This window comes from Oryzias latipes, chromosome 13 (assembly GCF_053564925.1).
Source record: "Oryzias latipes strain Hd-rR chromosome 13, Olatipes_Hd-rR_3.1".
Taxonomy (NCBI): domain Eukaryota; kingdom Metazoa; phylum Chordata; class Actinopteri; order Beloniformes; family Adrianichthyidae; genus Oryzias; species Oryzias latipes.
The window spans coordinates 33,428,633-33,451,622 of record NC_136249.1 but is presented as its reverse complement, the minus strand read 5'-3'; the positions used below and the strand labels follow the sequence as shown (position 1 = coordinate 33,451,622).

The 22,990-nt window shown below is 45.9% G+C and overlaps 3 protein-coding genes across 23 annotated transcripts in view; 2 read left to right on the top strand and 1 right to left on the bottom strand.

The window, feature by feature from the left end:
• The window catches only part of ryr1b (ryanodine receptor 1b (skeletal)), a 123,219-nt gene extending 113,047 nt beyond the window's left edge, over window positions 1–10,172 (top strand). For all 19 annotated transcript variants that reach the window (XM_078929668.1, XM_078929682.1, XM_078929681.1 and 16 more), the window contains 16 exons: window positions 357–1,663; window positions 1,748–1,830; window positions 2,900–3,092; window positions 3,220–3,306; window positions 3,434–3,688; window positions 3,766–3,896; window positions 5,720–5,762; window positions 5,839–5,972; window positions 6,047–6,107; window positions 7,167–7,313; window positions 7,396–7,530; window positions 7,655–7,811; window positions 7,900–7,964; window positions 8,041–8,141; window positions 9,038–9,089; window positions 9,170–10,172. In XM_078929668.1, coding sequence (XP_078785794.1) covers window positions 357–1,663; window positions 1,748–1,830; window positions 2,900–3,092; window positions 3,220–3,306; window positions 3,434–3,688; window positions 3,766–3,896; window positions 5,720–5,762; window positions 5,839–5,972; window positions 6,047–6,107; window positions 7,167–7,313; window positions 7,396–7,530; window positions 7,655–7,811; window positions 7,900–7,964; window positions 8,041–8,141; window positions 9,038–9,089; window positions 9,170–9,265 — 3,047 coding nt within the window. In that variant the 3' untranslated portion in view covers window positions 9,266–10,172. The remainder of the gene's footprint in view (window positions 1–356; window positions 1,664–1,747; window positions 1,831–2,899; window positions 3,093–3,219; window positions 3,307–3,433; window positions 3,689–3,765; window positions 3,897–5,719; window positions 5,763–5,838; window positions 5,973–6,046; window positions 6,108–7,166; window positions 7,314–7,395; window positions 7,531–7,654; window positions 7,812–7,899; window positions 7,965–8,040; window positions 8,142–9,037; window positions 9,090–9,169) is intronic.
• Window positions 10,173–12,340: 2,168 nt separating this feature from the next.
• On the top strand, window positions 12,341–18,252 carry LOC101156514 (galectin-4). Of its 3 annotated transcripts, XM_011482211.4 has the most exons (14): window positions 12,345–12,511; window positions 13,580–13,668; window positions 13,993–14,197; window positions 14,280–14,393; window positions 15,219–15,260; window positions 15,338–15,361; window positions 15,426–15,455; window positions 15,546–15,581; window positions 15,656–15,691; window positions 15,783–15,812; window positions 15,896–15,925; window positions 17,625–17,713; window positions 17,779–17,944; window positions 18,023–18,252. In XM_011482211.4, the coding sequence occupies exons 1-14, from the start codon at window positions 12,467–12,469 to the stop codon at window positions 18,164–18,166; spliced, it is 1,080 nt and encodes a 359-aa protein (XP_011480513.1). In that variant the 5' UTR covers window positions 12,345–12,466; the 3' UTR covers window positions 18,167–18,252. The 3 variants fall into 3 exon arrangements, with proteins under 3 accessions (XP_023817068.1, XP_023817069.1, XP_011480513.1); XM_023961300.2 differs by having other exon boundaries at window positions 12,341–12,511; window positions 17,779–18,252; XM_023961301.2 differs by lacking the exons at window positions 15,426–15,455; window positions 15,546–15,581 and having other exon boundaries at window positions 12,342–12,511; window positions 15,653–15,691; window positions 17,779–18,252.
• Window positions 18,253–22,990, bottom strand: part of axl (AXL receptor tyrosine kinase) — a 38,465-nt gene continuing 33,727 nt past the window's right edge. Inside the window, exons 18-19 of the mRNA XM_023961299.2 lie at window positions 20,372–20,508; window positions 18,253–20,249 (exon numbers count right to left, since the gene is read on the bottom strand). Coding sequence (XP_023817067.1) covers window positions 19,802–20,249; window positions 20,372–20,508 — 585 coding nt within the window. The 3' untranslated portion in view covers window positions 18,253–19,801. The remainder of the gene's footprint in view (window positions 20,250–20,371; window positions 20,509–22,990) is intronic.

Here is a 22,990-nt window from a genome sequence, read left to right as displayed (position 1 = left end):
GGTTTATTCAGACATACCTTTGGTTTGTCTGAAGATTAATAACCCCTCTTGTTAAAGTAAAATATGTCCAACACAAGAGGCCCTCAGCTCTCATCTGTTTGCCCAGCTGTTGGACAGGACAAGGTAAAAAAAAAAAAAAAAAAAAAAAAAGACCAACGGACTTTTAAAGTCTGAATACACCCTCAGTGTGCTCCTTTCTTTTGTGAAATCAATTAAATCAAACTATGAAATTGATCAGCATTCCATTTGAAACGTGATTCTGAGAGTATTCCAGCGTGAAAACAACCAAAGATTTTCTCCTCTCCTCTTCTTGACTCAGTTTGACTGTAAACCTTCTGTCTCCTGTCACTCTGTAGGTAACATTGTAAATGGAACCATTGCCAGGCAGATGGTTGACATGTTGGTGGAGTCCTCCAGCAACGTGGAGATGATCCTCAAGTTTTTTGACATGTTCCTCAAGCTCAAGGACATAGTGGCGTCTGACGCCTTCCGTGACTATGTGACTGACCCGCGTGGGCTTATTTCCAAGAAAGACTTCTCCAAGGCCATGGACAGTCAGAAACAGTACTCTCCTTCCGAAATCCAGTTCCTCCTCTCTTGCTCGGAAGCAGATGAGAATGAGATGATCAACTTTGAGGAGTTTGCAGATCGTTTCCAAGAGCCAGCAAAAGACATTGGCTTCAACATTGCAGTTCTTCTCACCAATCTATCAGAGCACGTTCCTCATGACACTCGCCTTCAGAACTTTTTGGAACAGGCCGAAAGCGTGCTCAACTACTTCCGCCCTTTCCTAGGCCGTATCGAGATCATGGGAGCCAGCAGGAAGATCGAGCGCATTTATTTTGAGATCAGCGAGGCCAACCGCAACCAGTGGGAGATGCCGCAGGTCAGAGAGTCCAAGCGACAGTTCATCTTCGACGTGGTCAACGAGGGCTGTGAGAGCGAGAAGATGGAGATGTTTGTGAACTTCTGCGAGGACACCATTTTTGAGATGAACATCGCGGCGTCTATCTCTGAGCCCGAGGGAGAACCCGAGGAAAAAGACGATGATGAAGAAGAGGAGGAAGGTGGGGCAGAGGAGGAGTCTGGAGAAGGAGAAGAAGGCAATGGGGAGGCCCACGTTCCAGAGTCCACTTCTGCTTTTGCAGATTTCCTTAAAAGTGTGATGAACTTCTTTCATATGTTCACCTTCCGTAATCTGCGACGTCGGTATCGCAAGCTGAGGAGAATGACCATAAAGGAGATGGTGATCGGCCTGGTGACCTTCATCTACACTGTTCTGATGGGCATCTTGATATTTGTCTACAACATATGTAAGGGATTCTTCACGCTCATATGGAAAGCATTGTTTGGTGGAGGCCTGGTGGAGGGGGCCAAGAAGATGACGGTCACAGAAATTCTAGCCAGCATGCCAGATCCAACCCAGGACGAAGTTCATGATGAGCTGCCACCTGAACCTGGAGCTCGAGAGGTTCAAGATGCAGAAGGAGGTGCAGAACATTTGGATACTGTAGGGGGAGAGGAGGAGGAAGAGGATGGAGAAGAGGGTGAAGGTGGACGCCTGCCGGGTTTCAACACTCCTGGAGGACTTGGAGACTTTGGAGAGACGACAACTGAAGAGCCACCGACTCCAGAGGGGACACCACTGCTGAAGAGAAAGCTGGTTTGTTCGTGTGGTTGACTCTAGTTCTTTCATTTCCATTCTCCACCTTGTTGGTTTGTTGATTATAAACTATCGTCCAAGCAGCTGGCTGCTGCCACTGAAGGACAAGGTGAGGAAGAAAGAGTTGAGCCTGGAGAAGAAGTTCCCCAGGAGACTGAGAAGGCTGAGTGAGTCTTCTGCTTCTCTTTTCTAAACTCCTTTTTCTGCAATTATGTCATCAGTGTTAGCTAGCTCCAAGTTTTGGTTTGCTCTGTGGTGAAAAAAGGGTTGACTTGAAAGATAAATCTCTCAGGTTATCGGACAATCCGAGTACCTGTAATCCTAAATGGTTTAAAGCCTTACCTATATGAACCCACAAGGGGGTTTGACCCATACAGCTGCTGCAGGTTTATGGATTATCCAGACCCGTGGAGGGTCTTAGAGAGGAGTGTTAGCCTTTAGCTCTAGTGTTTACATTCTTTTGACTGCTGTAACTCTTTAACTTTTGATGCAATCAAAGTAATTCCATTGGGTCCTGAAGCAGAGATCAGATGTTTTGTGCTGATGTGAAATACTTTATCAATAATGTGTTGCATATTTGGGCCAAGTCGCTGTGAAAAGTTGCTTTGCTTTGTGCCAAAATCAATTGATTTACGTTGATCACATGAACGGCTAAGGAGTTGGGCTACGTCAAAGAGTGTGTTATCTAGGTGTTAAGGGGAGAGCAGGTGTGTCTCACGGTTTCCCTGAGACTCGTACGTCCACTTTAAGGGACATAAAGAAAATGGAAAGTACCGTTGTTGTTAGTATGTCATGAAGTATTCATTAGGCAAATGGCAGTTGCACACACTTATGACGTACCGTTGGTGCTTTCATACGGTGTCTTTATACCACACCTTAGTAAGTTATAGTCCCTTACTGACCATGGATAAATACCACACACACACACAGGCCGTGCACGTGATACGTAAGCGGCAGGAGATTGAAAAAAGAAAAGATCCATACAACGCACCTGCGTCTCACCTACCTGTGTTCACTACGACCCGCCGCTCACAGCATTACTGTAGAAAAAAATGTGTATGAACATTTTCTCTCTACAGGTTCACTTAGCGGTCTACCAGGTTGATTTTTTGGATATTTTTTGCCCAATGGACGGATGGACGGATGGATGGATGGATGCTTGTTTGTGTCTGCATGCAGACACAAAAGAACCTTTTTGAGTGTTCAGATGTAAACAACAGAGTTTTGTCTCCCCAGCGTTGAGAATGGAGAGAAGGCGGACAAAGCAGAACCTGTAGCTGAGGTGAAGGAGGAGGAGCCTGAGAAAAAGGAGGAGCCTGAAATAGAGGAGGAGAAAGCAGTAAAGACGAAGGCAAAGAAGGAGAAGAAACCTGCAGGGGAGGGCTTTGAGCTGTGGAATGAGCTGGAGGTTCAGAGGATTAAATTCATGGTGAGCTGTTCCTGCAGTTCAAATATGCCTTCAACCTCAAGGAAGATCAAGAAAGTCTACCTGGTTGTTTGTGTCTCAGACTATTAAAAGCATTCGTTGACGTTTAATCGTCTTTGTTTCCTCACAGAATTATCTTTCTCGCAATTTCTACAACCTGCGGTTCTTGGCTCTTTTCATCGCCTTCGCCCTCAACTTCATCCTGCTCTTCTACAAGGTCTGTGAGGTTCTCGGTGGCAGAGCTGGAGCGACCATCAGAATGATGGCATGCCACCTGCGGGAGGCAGAAGTCAGTTTTGCGCCGATTGTTTTGAAATGACAAGCTTTTTTTTTTCCCTTCACAGGTGTCTGACAGTCCTCCAGGTGAGGAGGACTTTGAAGGATCTGGTCTGTTTGAGGGCTCCGGCTTGTTTGAAGGCTCCGGAGCTGAGGAGGAAGGCTCTGGGTTAGAGGAAGGGGGAGAAGATGAGGACGAAGAGGGCCCTTTGTACTACTTCTTGGAGGAGAGCACCGGCTACATGGAGCCGGCTTTGGCTTTCCTCTCTATCAGCCACACCATCATTTCCTTCCTCTGCATCATCGGCTACAACTGTTTGAAGGTGTGGCTTGTGGTCCAGCAGAACCCTCTCCCTTCACTCTTTCATGTTTATCTTCTTCACTTCCTCCACCGCTCCAGGTTCCTCTGGTCATCTTCAAAAGAGAGAAGGAGCTGGCCAGAAAGCTGGAGTTTGATGGTCTCTACGTCACCGAGCAGCCGGAGGATGACGACATCAAGGGCCAGTGGGACCGTTTGGTGCTCAACACTCCGTAAGCGATGACCAATTCAACAACACTACAGCCGTCATGAAGTGCCTTGAAATATATAAGAAGGAGAGACATGAGGCTTTATGAAGGCTAGTATAGCTGGTCTGGATGTTCAGACCAATCGTTGCATCTCAGAGTTCTGACCATCTTTAATCACGTTTTTATAAGCTGCAAGATCCACCGGGGAGGTCCTTTATCACTTTCTCTAATCACTTTAGACTTAAAGTGATTTAGCGCCTCAACAAGACTGCAGTCAAACAAGGCGCCGTACATTAAAACACAACACATTAACAAATACAACTGCCACTGCGGCACGGGGAGGCAGAAATGGTTGGCATGGTCATAAATGTAGACGGCTGCCGTCAGGTAGGGATAATTGCAAAATCGGTGACAGCTGGGCGGCCACAGGGTGGTGGCTTGCGGATCGCCGGCCGGCAGCTGCTTTTTGTAAATGTCTCCGGACAGCGGCGGTGTATATCGAGGGCCACCAGCTGCCCGGTAGCCCGGGGGCATATTAAAGGCTGATCTGCCACCGTGCTACCTCGAGATGTGCCCAAGGCGGTCACCGACCGATGTCAACTTTTAGAGAAAAATCGTCCAGTTGCCGTAAAATGTTAACTTTTTCTTAAAACCGCCCGGCCATCGCGCGGGATGTAAAAATACGACCACCGGCTCCCGATGACCAATTCCGCCGCACGGTTACCGGACGAATTTTTCCTGAAAAACTTGCATTGAGGTCGCCATGCCGTGGCATTTTGGGATATGTGAAAAGTAAAACATTAAACAAAGGTCTAAAATATAATGACTTTGATAAAAGACAAAGAGAAAACAAGAGTGCGTCATGTAGGGATGGCACTACATCGCTGTGCCAGGTTGGAACCGTATAAAAACGCAGATTTTGTTGTTTTAGTGCTGTGCTTTATTTCGGACACATCAATCACTCGTCGTCTTTCCAGCAATTTTGGGCCGGCTCAAGTCAGAATGGGTGAGACAATGGGGGGGGGCGGAGCTTTAGTGAGCATCAATCCACACAGGTTTTTCGCAGAGAATTCTTGGTAATTTCAAGTGCACTCGATTTAAGAATTGTAGATTCGGACAACACTACAAAATGGTGAACTATATATTATTGGGGTGGGAATTCTGACACAGGGCACATGTAATGGATAGGACAGGAAGTTCAGTTCCTCAGGTGCCTTGGAGAGGATGGTAACCAGTCCAGATACCTAAAAACCTTAGGCCAGGGAAATTCACCTCAGAGTGGTCGGTTCACCACAAAAACCCAACCGGCTTAGATCTAAGCCATCAGCGCTGTGTGGGTTTGAGTTCTGTAAGTGCAGTTCCAACCAGCAGGGCGCAGCAGACCTCAGGAGTGGGTCCTCTGCTGACTTAGTTGAACTCAAGAGTGGCAGAATGTTGGGATGATTCAGAAACTAGAGTCCAACTTCACCTGAAAGATGCAAGGAAATAGATGTTTGTGTAAATAGAGACTAGAAGCATCTGCCAGATCCTCTGTGATAAACCTGAGGCCTTGTGGATTCAACACGGCAGATTTTGACATTGATTTGGACTTTTTGTTAGATGCCAGTGAGGTAACATTGTCACCAGAATCAGAATACAAAGAAACATCCAAAATAGCACTTTAGTCAAGAAATTCTGGTAAACGATTCACTTTAACACTTCCCAAATTAAATCGTTAGCATTTTTACCCCAAGTGTACAAAACACCTTTTTCAGATATTCAACACCAGATTTTTCAAAAGACATTTCCTTCTCGTACGTATGTTTCAACCATTCCAAAACAGAATAAAAACGTCTGTCTCTCCCCAGGACCTTCCCCAACAACTACTGGGACAAGTTTGTCAAGAGAAAGGTGAATTTTCTGCATTTTTTTGTAGGAACTCTGCAGATGTTTCTCTCGAACCACCTCCTCTGTCTTGGCTCTTCAGGTTCTGGATAAATACGGGGACATTTACGGCAGAGAGAGAATAGCAGAACTGCTCGGCATGGACCTGGCGTCTCTCGATGTCAGCGCCATGACCCACGGAAAGAAACCCGAACCCGACACCTCGATGTTCAGCTGGTATGCCCCGCCCCCATCCTCTGTCATCAGCTCTGCTGTGACGGCAGGACAATAAGGATGTCTTCTCTCGGCAGGATAACTTCTATTGACATCAAGTACCAGATCTGGAAGTTTGGTGTCGTCTTCACCGACAACGTGAGTGGAGAAGCAGCAGAAAATGGTTGACATGATTGGATTTAACAGACTCTTTGACCTTTTTATGGCTCTTCTGTGCCTGATAAGTTTGGGGTTCTAGTTTGGGGGGGAAAGGGGGTGTGGTCTACTTGGTTCTTAAAGAACATTTCCGGTCTTAGTTTGAAAAAGCCTCCCTTGATCTCTGGCGGCACACTCAAACTCCTTCCTTGGATGCCCTTTGAAGCTGGAGAAATGGTGGAGTTTGGCCTGAAACGGGCAAACTCTTAGCCACAATGTTTACGATAAAAACTGGTGAGAATGGAGCCGGAAGCGGATGAAGCCACCATTTCTATCTGTGTCGTCATAATTCTCAGCTCGGCCTGGCCACAAACACTTTCTAGGCAGAACGGATTTGGATTTAGTGCTTTTGATCCACACAGTTGCTCCAAATTGACCTTTGACCCTGTCAGAAATGGAGAAAAATTGACTATGTCTCTGGAACGATTTTGTTTTTCTTTTAAAAAGAACAGACTTTGGTTACACTTTTATAACAAAAAAGTAATCAATGCAGAGTCATTTGAAAAGGTTTTATCGATCTACGCAAAGGTCAAAGGTCAGTATTTCAAGCCTGTCAGTAAGTTGGCCCCATCTTTTGAACAGTTTTGTTTTCCTTTTAATGAAAAGTCTAACAATTTTCACTGATCGGCCACAGTGTTTTAACCTGCTTTGCTTTTTTTTATACCTTTTAGAAATTATTTACAAAAGTATAAATATGCAGAACAAAGAACTTACTAAACCAGTTTAACTAAAAGTAAACTGCTCTTTAGTGTACCTGCTGCTGGAAGTGTGACCATAGAAATCCTTTTATGAGTCCGTGGGAGGGGCAGAGTCACTGGAGGTGAAGAAGTCCTCTGTGTTCTTAGATTTCTCCCCTGTAACTTCAGAAAACTGTATGAAGTGTGTTGCCTGTTTAAAAATGTCTAAAAGGACGTTAAGACAAGACATCAAGAAGATATGAGGAAGCCGGGGAGTTTTTTTTTTTTATAACAGACCTTACCCCCTCCCTCATTAACCCTTTAGACGTTCCTCTACCTGGTGTGGTACATGGTGATGTCTGTGCTCGGACATTACAACAACTTCTTCTACGCCTGCCATCTTCTGGACATCGCCATGGGAGTCAAAACCCTTCGTACCATCCTGTCCTCTGTGACCCACAATGGCAAACAGGTATCTGTGCTGACGCGTGCTGGGGCGGGCGGGCGGGCGGGCGGTGGGGAGTGCGTGAGCTGACGGCGTGCGCTCTGTGCAGCTGGTGATGACGGTGGGCCTGCTGGCGGTGGTGGTGTACCTCTACACCGTGGTGGCCTTCAACTTCTTCCGGAAGTTCTACAACAAGAGTGAGGATGAGGACGAGCCGGACATGAAGTGCGACGACATGATGACAGTGAGAGCTTGTTGTTGGTGGAGGGGGGGTGGGGGGTGGTGTGGTGGTGGTGTGGGGGGGGGGGGGGGGTCACGATGGGAGGAGTTTCTGCTCTGTGAGGCTTCATTCTTGCCCCCCCCCGCAGTGTTACCTCTTCCACATGTACGTTGGCGTCCGTGCCGGTGGCGGCATCGGAGACGAGATCGAGGACCCGGCCGGGGACGAATACGAGCTGTACCGCGTGGTCTTTGACATCACCTTCTTCTTCTTCGTCATCGTCATCCTGCTGGCCATCATCCAGGGTGAGCGGCCCCCCCACCACCGAAAAACAAATGTCCCGATTTAGCAGAAAACTAAAGTTCTCGTCCCGTCTGTCCTCCACACCCTCAGGTTTGATCATCGACGCCTTTGGCGAGCTGAGAGACCAGCAGGAGCAGGTCAGGGAGGACATGGAGGTGAGTCCCCCCCCCCCCGAGGCCGTTCTAGCTCTGCATTGGCCATGTGACCTAAGCTGTTTTCTACCCCCACCAGACAAAATGCTTCATCTGTGGAATAGGAAGCGACTACTTTGACACCACGCCACACGGCTTTGAGACGCACACCTTGGAGGAGCATAACTTAGCCAACTACATGTGAGTCATTGATCCGGGCAGATGTTTGGAACCGTCTGGGCTTCAGTCTGCAGGTTTGTTCTCAGGACAGAGAACATCCCAGAAGGATGTCCAGTAGCAGTTTGATGGGTTTCCTTCTCAAAGAAGTGTCAGAATCACAACTTTATAAACTGTTTTTAAAGACCCACTCCGAGGAAAATGGTGTTTCTGGTGTTTTTAGCATTTGTAGCATTTCCATTTCATGGTATATAAAGAAAATAAGATTAAACCTGCATTTATTTTTAAATAATTTCTTTCAAAAATGCCAATGTGTGACGTAAAAAATCCGCCGCCCCGCTCCTGTGACGGCCCGCAAAAATCCACAATTAACTAAAATTATTTTTAAAAATAAACAACAACAAAAACATCAATGCTGCCTCCACATGGCACAAACCAGCGTCCTGCTTGTGCTTGTCCCAAGCCCGGTAAATGCAGACGCTAGTGCCAGGATGAGCATTCGGCACAAAACTTATAAGCCGTCTTAATTAGATCAAAGGAGACAAATATGACGATAGCGTGGTTTTCTATGCATTTTAGGGACTCGGAGGGATGAGACGCCCCAAAGTCTTTGCACAGCCAGACTTGCCCCCACCCCCGATATTCTACCTGCACCCCATGGTGGCGTTGGCTGGATAGCTCCAGTATTGCTCGCTGTTTTTGTTGCACCTGCAACGTTGTTGTGAGGGACCGTAAGCTAGCAGGATAAAGTGGATATGGATGGGTGACGGGAAGTGGAGGCGGGCGTGCCGCAACTTCTAAGAGGCGAATCTCTATTGCCCTCCTGATGATCAGAGTGGAACTTTAAGAGAGGAATTGTTTTTTCTTGAGTTCTTTAGGCTCCTAATCTAAAAAGAAATGTGAAAATGTTTCCCCTGCAGGTTCTTCTTGATGTATCTCATCAACAAAGACGAAACCGAACACACAGGCCAGGTCAGTGATCCTGAAAGTCCTCCTGACCTCATTTCCGATCAAACAGAAGCTGAACCCCTGCTTTGTTTCCCCGCCTTCAGGAGTCCTACGTTTGGAAGATGTACCAGGAGCGCTGCTGGGACTTCTTCCCCGCCGGAGACTGCTTCAGGAAGCAGTACGAGGACCAGCTCGGATAAACGTCCCCCATCCGGGTTCCACGCAGAGGAGACACCCATTTAAGGAGCTGAGCTTTCCGCCGTCATCACTTTCACGTCTTAGTCTCGTCTCTCACCTGCACTTTCCTCTGGTCTTACAAAGCTATGCACTCGTGACTCCCCTCTGTGCCGCCGGCAGCAGGACGCCGTCGGGCCGCCTCTGCTGCGTTCTGTCCTACTGGGATGGCCTTTGTGTGGCTGCTGCTGTAAACGTTCCGGTGCCTATAGCGATGTCACTGCTTCAGCCGCGCTGAGCTTCAGCCTCCTGAGGCGGGAAGCTGCAGCTCCGCCCTCTCTGGTGTCTCCCTGAAGACTCCCGCCTTTTTTCTTGCTCCTCTCCTTCAGACGGTGAAGGAAAGCTCCCAACGTGACGATGACGCCGAAGTCTTACCGACTTCCTGGCTGTGTGTTGAACACAAACACACATCCGGAGGTTTTTCTTGTCGACGCGCAGATGAGACCCTGTGTGATGTGACTTTATGCACAAACGAGTGCTTTAGAGGAAACCGGGAAGCATCTCCTCCAAAGTGTCTGATGAGCGTCTGCCTGGATGGAGGCTCGTGTTTTACACCAAACGTAGATGCACATATTTATTTTTCTTCGTGTTTTGATGATCCGACAGTCTTACGCTGAAACAAACGCTCGGTTTTGCTGTCAGAAGGAAACGCCCATTGTGGTCTTTGAGTTTTTTTTCCCTTTAAATGTTTTAGGATTCATTTTATTTTTATTTGGGATGTCAGACGGATGCATCTCTCTGCTGTTGTTTGAGCAGCGTGTGGATCCTCACTGCGGTTTCCACAGAACAGGTGGACGGAAGTGAACGGAGATCACTGCTCTCCTCTCATTTCAGCCTGTTTCAATACAGAATAAACAGATTATTTTAAGGAAAGCTGGAGCTGGTTTCTTGATTTACACGAACGGTTTTGTCTTTGATTCGTTTTGAGTCACTTAGTTCTTTTAAATAAAGTTTTGTCCAAATATTTCAGACTTTATTCCAAAAGTCTTTGCTAGTCTTCCCAAATATGTCTAGTAGTTGTTAAGCTACTAAAGCAATGATTTGACTTCCGGATTGAAGCATGTTTGAAAACAAACTATTTAAAGTCACGTCACTTCACCATGTAACCACTAGGGGTCGTTTTTCCTCCCTGTACTATATTTTTCAGATTATAAGATGTTTTGTTTTGTTTTTTACATAGTTTGGTTGGGGGGGGACTTAAAACCAGGTATGTTGTTCAAATTAATTAATAAATAGTAACTTGACTAGTTATCCTAGTAAATACTAGCTGATCTCTGACAGAAACATCCTGCTTTGTTTAGAGATCAAATCAAACTTTGTTTGTAAAACACTTTTCTGACAAAAATAGCAACATTTGTTTTACATAAAAACAATTTCCAAGATTAAAAACCAAAAAGCAAGACAAAAAAGTAAAAATTATAAAACACATACCCTCCCCACATACACACTCCACACAAACACAACCTCTCCACATACACACCCTTCACACATACACACTTCACACACACCCTACACACATACACACTCCACACAAACACAACCTCTCCACATACACACCCTTCACACAAAAACACTCCACACACACCGTACACACACACACACTTCACACACACACCCTACACACATACACACTCCACACAAACACAACCTCTCCACATACACACCCTTCACACATACGCACTTCACACACACACATCCTACACACATACACACTCCACACAAACACAACCTCTCCACATACACACCCTTCACACATACACACTTCACACACACCCTACACACATACACACTCCACACAAACACAACCTCTCCACATACACACCCTTCACACAAAAACACTCCACACACACCGTACACACACACACACTTCACACACACACCCTACACACATACACACTCCACACAAACACAACCTCTCCACACACACACCCTTCACACATACGCACTTCACACACACACATCCTACACACATACACACACACTCCACACAAACACAACCTCTCCACATACACACCCTTCACACATACGCACTTCACACACACACATCATACACACATACACACACACTCCACACAAACACAACCTCTCCACATACACACCCTACACACATACACACTCCACACAAACACAAAGTCAATGATGTGCTGCCCCAGCGTCTTTTAGAAGCTGTGGTCGGCGTGGTTACGTCGTTTTCGTGTTCGCCATGAAGAGGCGCTAGCAGACGAGACGTGCTATCCACAACAGGTTAACTTTGAATTTGACAGTTTGGCTAAAGTATTTAAATGTTCAAAAGTATGGTATTGCAATAAAAAGGTTTGTTAAATAGTTCAATTAAATGAAATGCTACTAAAAGAGTTAACTGAACAGTCAGGTCGGCCCTCACACGGTTCCTTGTCATCAGACCTGGCCCTTCGTTGCAAAAGCTTTGAAACCCCCTGATGTTGTGACGCTAAACGAGGTAAGTTTGGAGCAGAAGTGGTTTGATGCTCGATGATGTCGATTTCCTCCAAACGATCACTTAAGGAGGAAACTTCAACAACAAGCAGCAACTGAACGTCTTCCGCTGATCATTTCACACTTTTCTCTGATGGATCAATAGTTTAACTTGCGGCAACTTCTGTGTTTGTTAAAAGTTTGTTACTTTTGAAGTTTTCTCCATCAGGTGGTTGGAGTTCCTCTTGTTTTCACATGCAACAAAGTTCAAGAGTTTGTTATTCTGTGTTTTCTGGGCTCTAAAGCTTCATTTAGCCCTGGAAACGTTGGCTAATTCTACAGAAAGTTATGAAACAGTTGTGGTAAAGGTCACTCCTCATGACCTCAGACCATCGCCGTTTCATCTCCGTTGAAACATTTACTCGTGCTTGGAAGTCTTTGTTATTCTAGGATCGGCAGTAAGTCATGAATCTCTGTCGTTTCCGGTTTGTTCATGTGATTGATGAGTCTTCCTCCAGCCATCAGTCACGCTGCACTGTTCTGATGAAAGAAAATCTCTGTCAATGGCTAACGGAGTTGCCACACCTCTGTTTCCTTTGAGTCATCAATGCTGTCCGTGCAGAGGTTTTTCTGCATTAAACTTGCTGAGTTCTCCTCCAGCGTTGGTATAAAACCAAGCAGCTGCTGAACAAAACCCCATTTCTGTCATCCTTACCGTCTTCCTGTGAGCCGCCATGACTTTCGTCGCTCCTCCAGGCTACCAGCCGGTCTACAACCCTGTGAGTATCTCTGAGGAAGGTCAAATAAATGACACCTTTCTACTTTTTCTGTCATCTTTATCATCGAATAGCAGGTTTTCTCCCCTAAAAGATGCTGGGACAGTTTGCGCTTAAACGTGGCGCTTAAACGTGTTTTTTCCTTCATCTCTGTTTGTAGCTTTTTATTAAGATGTTCTTTAAACCCTTTAATGAAATCTATAAAAATACCTTTGAATATTAATTTTTATGAGATAAAAGGCTGTATCCATTATGATCCGTTGGTGTTTTTGTCATTTTTTTCTCACAATAATGCCAGCTTAAGATAAAAAAAAAAGTATTGAAGAGAATGCTTGAGAAAAAAGTGCCTTATTTAAAGTTGATCCACTGGAACTGGATTATAAGGAAGAAATTATCATTATATTATTTTAGTACTGCAGGTTGTAATGAAATAAACAAGTTATTCTCACCATAAAGTTATGAAAATTAGCTAAATGTTTCCCACCAAAACTGTTTTTTTAACTGAACGCTCAGAAAAATACAATACACCAATGCAATGTTACAAAAGTGAGAAGCAAAGGGCATAACACAACTTAAATGTATATTTAAGATACAATTATTCTATTCTACTGATGAAAATAGAAACTTAACTGATAATAATGATAAAAAGAATGACATTAAACAATAAAAAACACAAAAAAACAAAGACAAAGCGTAACTACACCTGAAGATTTACAGATGTTGCTAATTTGCCATTTTGAAATGAACAGGAAAAGCTTTTCTACTGCCCCTAGTGGACAGATGATGAACTACAGGACAGAAAACATGGACCGTCATATCCAATAGGTTTTAGTTTTTGAAATGTGTTGATCAAAAATTGTCAAATACAGTTCAGTCAGTCAGTCAGAATAGGGAGACACCTGAGTCAGCTAGTCAGCAGAAAGCAGAGCAGAGAGACCTGGAAAACAGAGATCCTGAAGACCAGGGTTGAGCAGATTAATCATCTGAACTCCACTCTCACATCCTTGAACATCTCCTGACTTCTTTTGAACTATCGTTTTGGGCAGACTCTCACTCTTTCTGGTGTTACAGAGAATTCCGTATCTCGGACCAATCCACGGAGGCCTGAGAGAAGGCATGTCCATCTACATCCAGGGCTCCATTCCTAAGGACATCTCCAGGTCACTGCCGAAAGCAAACATCTCACTGTCTCACCATTAGGTCCATTCTTTAGTGACTCATGTTCAGAGGTACTCATGGTTCCTCTGCTGGGCCGTTTGGGAACACCTTCTGTAATCTCACTGTGGGCGGGTCCCATTGTTTGGACAGTTTGATATCGCACACTTCCTCACGTGTCCCTCCTCTTCTGAAAACACTCGTATCTGGGTTGTCAAACACATAAATCACTGGACCCACATGAGGAGAGTTCTCCTCCTTTGTGCTCTGGGCTCCACCTGCACCTTTTGACCGTCTTTCCTCTCCCGCCTTATCTGGGACGCGGGCAGGTTCCACGTCAACCTGCGATGCAACGAGTCCGCGTCGGGCGACATCGCCCTGCACTTCAACCCCCGCTTTGACGGCTTGGACAAAGTGGTCTTCAACTCCTACAGGAATGGCTCCTGGGAGTCGGAGGAGAAGGTCCGCAGCATGCCGTTCACCGCGGGCCAGGCCTTTGAGACGGTCATCGGGGTCGGCGCACAGGGCTACGAGGTCAGAGGCTTCTCAGCGACCCACCCACCGCGGCAGGTTCACTCAGCTCCACCTTCTCACCTTCAACACAATCCGGTTTCAGGTTAAAGTCAACGGAAAGGACTTTCACACGTTCAAACACCGCCTGCCTGTGCAGGAGGTCCGTGGAATCCAGGTGGAAGGAGATGTTTCCGTCCAGAGCATCACCGTCATCGGGGTGAGTCTGCCTACGACCCACTTCTGCGTCCGGTTCAGCTGTTGTGCTGACGATGACAGAAGATTCTCATAGATCCAGGTGTTTGACGTTGACTTAAGGCTACGTTCACACTGCAGGCTGGAATGACCCAATTCCGATTTTTTTGCCCCATGCGACCTGTATCTTATCTTTTCATGACAGTCTGAACGACACAGATCCGATCTTTTCAAATGCAACCCAGGCCACTTGGGTATGTGGTCCTGAATCAGATACGTATCCGATCTTTTGAAATGCGACCGCCGTCTGAACGGCCAGCCCACATGTATCCGACCCGTACGTCATCGATACGCTTCAAACGTCATCATTCTGCATTGAAGTAGGCGAGAACGAGAACAAAAACAACAACCATGGCGGACGATGCTGTCAGGGTTTTGACTTTTTCCTTAATAAAGAGAAGAACCACACAGGAGATGAGAATTTTTGCTAGACTTCTGCAGAAGGAGAATCAGTCTGTCACAGCGCGAACTGTCACAGAGGCGTTCTGCCATCCTAGTGCATGGAGCCTTCTTTTATTGAGAACTGAAGGTTGCAGACATGAATGTGGGTCATCTAATCAGAAACAACAGGAATATCATATTCTTGTATAATCAGAACTTTTCAAGTCATTGTTTTCTTACTGAAAAGATAGAAATGAGACAATCATATTATGGAGATTATAGTATGCAAGCAAATGATAATTATATAACTCTATCAGATGCTGCTGAGACCAGTCAGTGGAAGGGAAGCGAGGTGTCACAGAATTCCAGCCGGAATATTTGAACGTAGTTGTTTCTCTTGTCTTCTCAGGGAGGAACAGCAGCGGGAGGAAATCCAGGACTCGGGATGGGGGTACGTCCCGCACGGATGTGATTTAGCAGAGGAAAGATTTGACAAAATGCTGAAGCTTTCTTTATTGTGATGTGCAGGGAGGATATCCAGGAGGAATGGCAGTAAGTGTTTGGAGACATCCGCATTCAAATGAGACACACGTGTAACGCCTCTCTCTTTTTGCAGCAGGGGGGATACCCGGGAGGCTGCATGGGGGTGAATGGACTCTTCTAACCTTTTACAATCAGAATCTCACAAAAAGGACTTTCAATCTGGAATAGCCTGAAATTGTTTTGCTTTTTTTAGGATGGCTATCCAGGAGGAAATGCAGGAGGTCTGGGGGTGAGGCAATCATTTCTGTTTCAGTAATGATTGTATTGTTTTACCATTTTAATGAATGACGGTTTTCTCTGCAGGGGGGATACCCAGGAGGCTGCGCGGGTGGAATGGGGGTGAGACATCATCTTAAAAAAATACTTTATGGTTAAAAAAAAACATGTATTTTCATGGCTAATGTTTCTTTTTTCTCCATTTTTTCTTCAGCCGGGAGGATTTCCAGGATCCAGTCTGCCTGTGGGGGCACAGATCAGTATAACGTCATGCGTACGAAGGGCCGATGCTTTTCTGCTGAACTCATGTTGTGTTTCTCTGCTCAGGGTTTGGGCGGACAGCCGATTCACAACCCAGTGAGTGAAATGATCTCATTTTCCTTCTAGAAAACTTTAAAACCAACATTTCTAAACATCTGAACACCGCCTTTTTTCCTGTTTTTATGCGCAAAACTTAAAGACCCACTCCCATCATCTCTTGATCTATTTTCAAAGCAATCCCGGGGATCTTTTAATTTAGATTTTGTACTGCTTTTGGCCAAAGTTTAAAAGCCTCAGTCGTATTCTAGGACACAGTTTCTGCAGAGCGGCAGTTAGAAATTCAACGTTGGAGCTTCTAGCGTATCTTCTTCGGCACAAATACGGTATTTTTTATTTTTTCAAACAGCAGTTTTTTGTCTGCTCCTGATTCACAATGATTTAAATGCAGAAAAACTTTATCTTCTTTATATATGTCCTCCATCATCAGTAAAACGCCACAAGAACACGTTAAAAACGCGATTTTCATCAGAGTGGGTCTTTAGCATGACTTGTGCTTGATGACTTGAGCGTCATCCATCCATGAAAAAAGGAGTTTTATTATTTTTGCAGATCCAAAATCATTCTAGACCAACACAAATGATTATATTCACAGCTGTATGGAAACAGCCAAGTCTTCCTGATCTCTGCAGCTCAGGGGGGTTAGTCCTGGTTAAAGCCGTGTCACACAGCCGCTACATATTACACGGATGAGGCAGCATGCCGGGGGAGCGGCAGCTGGGCCGATCCGTGAGAAGGGCACGGCGTGCCTCCAGAGTCGCATCCACGCCTGCCGTTCGAGCCACACGGGGAGAGCAATTCATCAGTGACTTGTGCATCAATTACGTAATATTAATTCTTTTATAACCTGGCTGCACGGTGGCGCAGTGGTTAGTGCTGTTGTCTCCTAGCAAGACCTGAAACAGAACTCCACCGGGGGGCCTTTCTGTGTGGACGTTGCACGTTCTCCCCGTGCATCCCTGGGTTTTCTCCGCAATCTCCGGCCTTCTCCCACCGTCCAAAAACATGCTTCATAGGTTAATCGGTTACTCTAAATTGTCGCTAGGTGTGAATGTGAGAGTGATTGTGGCCCTGCGTCAGACTCAGGACCTGTCCAGGGTGTCCCCTGCTTTTGCCCGAAAGGAACACAAACGGGTTCAGAAGAGGAAAGGTCATACATCCGTGGTTTATGCGTGAAAAAGTCTGTTAGACATGTGTAGACTTTTATTGGAAAGCCACAAATGTGCGTACGCAGCTAGCAAAAAATCACGCACCATTGCGTGAGATTTACGAAACAATTACGTATAAACTATGTAAAACATGCATAAACATTTTTGAACAGCTCAAAACCGAATTCACGTACAGATTCGTCTGCCAAAACCCTCGACGCACATCTGCACACGTGGACCAATGGCGGACTCAAGAAACGCTTGTGAATGACGTATATCACGCATGGATCACGAAAGACCGTCACTTCATGCGTGGAAAATGCGCAAAATGTACGAATTGACGGTGTGACGCGGCCTTTAGTCCTTGGTGCTGTGAGTTACTGCAACCACATGGGGGCGCTTTCCGGAGTTTCTCTTTGTCCAGGTGAAAGCTGAGGGTCGGGTTAGGAATAGCCCATGTGAGGAGGAGTAGCTGTTGTTCCCCTAGAGGAAGGAGCAACAATGTGGGTTTAGTCTCTCCCAGTCCACCGGCGGTCCATCGGTGGACGAATCTCCTCCTGCAGACTCACGTCGGACTCTGATGTTTTCAGGCTGTTCCCTTCTCCACCATGATCCACGGAGGAATGCACCCCAAGAAGACCTTCATCATCCGAGGCAGGGTGCCGTCTGGAGCGGACAGGTGCGTCTCTGTCACCTGCACGACGGCCGAGTCACAGCAGCTCTAACCGTCAGCTGTCGTCGTAGGATGGCCGTCAACTTCGTGGCGAGCGGGTCCGGGAACACGGCCCTCCATTTGAACCCCAGGGTGAAGGCGGGGGAGGTGGTTCGCAACAGCAGGATTGGGGGCGACTGGGGCAAAGAGGAGCGCCAGCTCAGCACCAACCCCTTCAGGGAGGGGCAGTTCTTTGACGTACGTGAGAGCGCCGCGGAGGTGAGTTCTGGTGCAGACGCGCCGTCCTTTTCAGTAAATCCTCCATCTCGCTGCCAGATGTCCATTCGCTGTGGAAACCAAAAGTTCAAGGTGTTTGTGAACGGAGAGCATCTGTTCGACTTCGCCCACCGGATGTCCTTCTACGAGATCAACATGCTGGAGATCCGCGGCGACGTGCAGATATTCTACGTCCAATTTTAGGACGTTCTCTGGACGCACTGACGTCATGTGAGAATACGATCTGTGCCGAGATACGACACGACTCGAATAAAAAGAAACCACCAAAATCGAGGAATCTCATTTATTTTTATTGTAAAATACTGTAGAAAGGTTTGTTTGCATACAAAGACAATAACTGTACAGTCTTCTCCAAGTACAAAACATCGGTAACAGGTGAAACATTCCAGACGTGTTTTTAATGCAAAATACTGGCTCTCTGAAGGCAGTTTGGAAGAAAACAGCACCAAAAGAAATCAACTTTAACCCTTGTGCTATCCTATGGGGTCAAGATGACCCCCCCCTTACATTGACGTGTTCTCCCTACCATGACAAAGGTGGATAAAGGTGGAAAGATTTCATGGACACCAGTGAAGATCACAAATCATTGAAGAAAAAAGGTTCAGAGCACTGTCTAGTGGGTCTAGATGACCCAACTCCCAATGTCAAAGTGCCTAGGACAGCACAAGGGTTACACAGCCGATGGTTTGAAGATCACGACTGTTGTGTTTGTGCTCAGATTACACCGAAAACAAAAACAGCGCCTCAAAAAAAACATTTTTTTCCCCAAAATATGTGCAGGAACTTGTTTTTAGGATTAAAAAAAAACTATGCAAAAGGTCTACAGATTCTCTATCCACAAAAATAAGTGCATATATGCAAAGATTTTACTGCTGGACTTCCCAAAGTCTTTTCTGTTCTCTGGCTTAAGGAATAGTTTGGAGGAGGGCTTCAGCAGAACAAAATCATCCAAAAATGTCCTTTAAAAAACTGAAAGATCCAAAAGTCTAAACACACAAAAACATTAGTGCAAAGTTGTAGAAAATGTCAAAAAGAAAAACAATAAAAAGGTGTAACAACACTGTGCTTGAGTCAAAAACAAAGCTGAAGAACCCGTCCTTCGTTTGGAGAATCCGTGCCGTCTCACAGACCACCCCCCCTGGACCGCACCTGTTTGGACCGGCTTAGCCTCAGCAGAACCGCAGCCTCTGGAGATCCGGAGCTTCCTGAGTTTGTCCGATCCCGTTTGTTCTTCAAGGATCTCAAAGGAGAACTTAGCAGTAAAACCCAGGTGGATCCGGACGTTTGAAAGCCTCGTCTGGAACATCAAATGTTCTCCCAGAAACCGTGGAGGCTCCTCCCACTGAAGTCTGAGATTTTATTGGTTAGTTTGCTGTTCAAAAATAACTTTTATGCTTTAAAAAAGTGAAACTAATTAGTCATTTTTCTTTTCAAAACTAATATTCAGGATTCGGGTTTTAAAAAATCTTTTGCTGCTCATCCTGAGGATGAGCCCGCCTCCTTTCCCAAGTAGGGGTGGGGTTTCTATCTGGGCATGCTCAATTGGTTCCGCAGAGGTTTGTTGTGTTTTTTGGGCGTGACCGCCCGGCTCCACGCCGGTGGACGGACGCCACCGATGGTCTGCAGCTGTCTGCGCTTGTCGTACCGACAGGAAGTTCAGTCTGACTCGTGAAAAGAGGTGGCGGTCCTTCCCGTGAAAAGCGCCATGTGTAAAACGTGGGGGCGCGCGTCCCAGCCTGCAGACGGCTGGGGGGAGCTCTCCCCGCCGGGACGGCACTCTTTGGCAGTGATAGGTTTGGGCAGCTCAGAGGAAGTCCTCTACTGCCAGGGCATCTTCCTGTCCCTGTCCTCCCGCAGCTCAAAGGGGGGGTCCGGGGTCAGGGTGGGGGTGGAGTCTCGGGACGGCTGCAGGGGCAGCGTAGCCGTGGACGACGACACCGGCATGTCCAGGCTGTCCAGGGAGTCCGAGAGGGGGCGGTTGGTCTCGTGCTGGGGGCAGAGGACGTAGCGGTTGGGGTGGTGGACCTCCACCGTGGTCACCGTGTCGCGGCCTTTCAGGCAGAAGGGGGGCAGTCCCCCAAGGGGGTCACGGCCACCCACGGCTCCCAGCTCCGTGGAGGACTCGTCCATGTTGACGTACAGAATCTCGTCGGGGTCCTGAGGATCCGGCAGGTCCTCCAGCGCCTTTTCCAGCTCGCAGCGCAGCGCCTCAAAGGAGGGGCGGTCCTTGGGGCTCAGCAGCCAGCAGGAGAACATGAGAGAATATCTGGAACGCCAACAACACAAATAATCACTCATGGTCTGAGAACATATGTCAATAAATAAATAAAACAGATCCATTTTTGGCCTGAAGCTGTCACAGCAGTTGTGGTTTTCGTCACCACTTACATCAAGTCCAGGCAGTCTGGCGGCTGTTTGAGGCGGTTTCCCTGCCTCAGATAGTCGTAAATCTCGCTGTTTTCCACACCGGGATACGGCGTCTGACCCCGTGTGGCGATTTCCCACATGGTGACCCCGAATGACCACTGAGACAGAGACACACAAACAGGTGAGAAGTTTTCTGGAAAGAAAAAAAACCCTCAGCTGGGGGTTTATCCGGGATTTGGAACAGGGAAGCATGTGGAGAATTTCCTGTGCATCATTCCTGAAGCATGTTCAGGATTAACAGCTGCTCCCTGCTGGTGTCTGCGGCACACGCACACACACACACACACACACACACACACACACACACACACACACACACACACACACACACACACACACACACACACACACACACACACACACCCCAGCAGTGGCTCAGGTCAATGTTGGAACTACTGTTGAAGTCCTGGAAGGATTTGACACATTCCGCAGATTAACACCAGTTTTTTCATGACAGTCAAATTCTCTACTAGTTTAACAAATATTTTGATTTTACTAGTAATCCAAAACTGACTAGTAACTTTTATTTACCTTCGTCGCAACGGTGGATTTTCCTCTCAAATCTACCCGCCCTTCTGTATTTAATCCTTTAGCATCAGAGCTTCCGTTTTTATGTTCTTTTGACTTCCGTAGTTTGATCATATTAATGTTATTCCAGAGGATTCTTTAGTAACGTAAAACGATGCACATCGACACAAAGCCCGTATGAAAAGTTTTTTTTCTTTTTAATGTCTGAAAAAGCTGATTCTTGTGGATCTCGTAAACGTTCAGAGTTACGGTACGTCAAAGTGATTTTAGGTTTTCAATGTAGGCGTCACCTGCGACGCCTCTGAACATGTTGGGTTTCACGCGAAAGAGATAAAAAAAAAACATTTCTATTTTTTTTAAAGAAGACAAAAAGAGAACTTTAGCAATACCTACAAAAAAACACCAACGTACCGTAATTTCCGAATTGTAAGCCGCTGCTTTTGTCACACGCTTTCAGCCCTGCGGCTTATTCAATGATGCGGCTAATTTATGCATTTTTGTCTTCTTTTTGTTAATCCAGTTTTTCTAACGGCCGCTAGGGGGCGCTCGAGCAGAAGGGCAAGAGTGAGACAGGGGGAATACGGTATATGTGTCGAGGAAGACGCAAGTTTACTGTAATTTGTGAGTGAATAACACGAACAGACCCTCAGTCTGAAAAGTCCGCCGTCACCTACGGGTTTGGAAAAGCCGGTCTGCTGCGTGACGGAGAGGACAGCGCAACCTCAGGAGCTTTTTCAGCACATACACATCCTCATTCTACAACATGTTTCAATGTTGGCACATGTGTACAAAATGGTCTATCCTTTAAAATGTCATGGGTGCGGCTTATAATCAGGTGCGCTCTATAGTCCGGAAATTACGGTACATCAAAGGTCTGTGAAAATTTGAAATAAGGAACTTCTCTGCTCTATTGTATTATATTTACAGTTTTATTCTATAATTTGGTGTATTTATATGAAAGGTTTTTGTGAAAATTCCCCTATTAAAGGGGTTCAGCCTGTTGGCAAAAAAATGTATAAATAAATTTAAATAAAAACGCCATAACTTAAGGTTTCCCTCCTCTGGTCTGATTATCTACTCCAAGATCCCACAATCCTCAGCTTAAAACGACGTTGAAGCGCATCGCTGCATCACTACTGAAGACCAGTATGTCTACATGTAAAGTGTCAATCACTCGTGGAACAAGGACGCATTATTTTGTTGCTTTTCCTCGTTAGTTCACCTTTGTGCCGTGTCTCCTGTACAAAACACCTTCAGTTTATTCCATAAATCTTCGTTGATCAGATCTTTGTTTTCATTCCAGAATCCTGGACAGATTTTTCTGTGAAGGTTTGAACTTTGAGAGTTTAAAGAACATCAGAAATGTGATCTGTGGTCCACTTGTGTCCCACATAGTTTGTGCAAAAACGGCTCTGGCTTCTTCTGCGTTAATTTAGCATTTACGGTACATGGAAGCCAAAACAAAGGGGACTTTTCTTCATCTCTGTAATTCAATTCCAGCGTTAAAACGACTATAATGGCGGATAACAATAAAGATGACTGCTTCATAGAGTTCATGTGTTTTTTTAAAGAACATAATCTCCGCGATAAACAAGGGACCCCCGTTACCCCAGGTTGAGTAAAAGCCCCCTGAAACTTGGTTTTCCTTCATTTTCACTGGAAATTGTTGTTGTTTTGTAAAACAAAAATCATAAATCAAACCACAACAGACCCAAAAGTTGATGTTTGAACCAAGTCCTTCTGTTCTGCTCATTTATCTTTTATTCACTTTCCCTTCTTATCCATCTATCCGTAACTTTCTGTCCTCCTGAACTTTTCCGATCCGTCCGTTTTCACAACTGAGCTCTATTCTTCTTAATTTGTCAATTTCCTTAGATTTTTACTCATTTTCTTGTTCCATCATTTGTTTCTCCTAACCAAACTTTACTCATCCATCCATTCATCCATCCATCCATCCATCTTTCCATCCATCTTTCCTTCCATCCATCCATCATCCATCCATCCATCCATCCATCCATCCATCCATCCATCCATCTATCCATCCATCCATCC

Coding starts and splice junctions, on each gene's coding strand:
- LOC101156514 (XM_023961300.2), top strand. CDS start 12,467: ATGACTTTCGTCGCTCCTCCAGGCTACCAGCCGGTCTACAACCCT. Junction 15,362..15,425: donor GATATCCAGGAGGAATGGCA/GTAAGTGTTTGG, acceptor CTCTTTTTGCAG/CAGGGGGGATACCCGGGAGG. Junction 15,813..15,895: donor TTCCAGGATCCAGTCTGCCT/GTGGGGGCACAG, acceptor TTCTCTGCTCAG/GGTTTGGGCGGACAGCCGAT.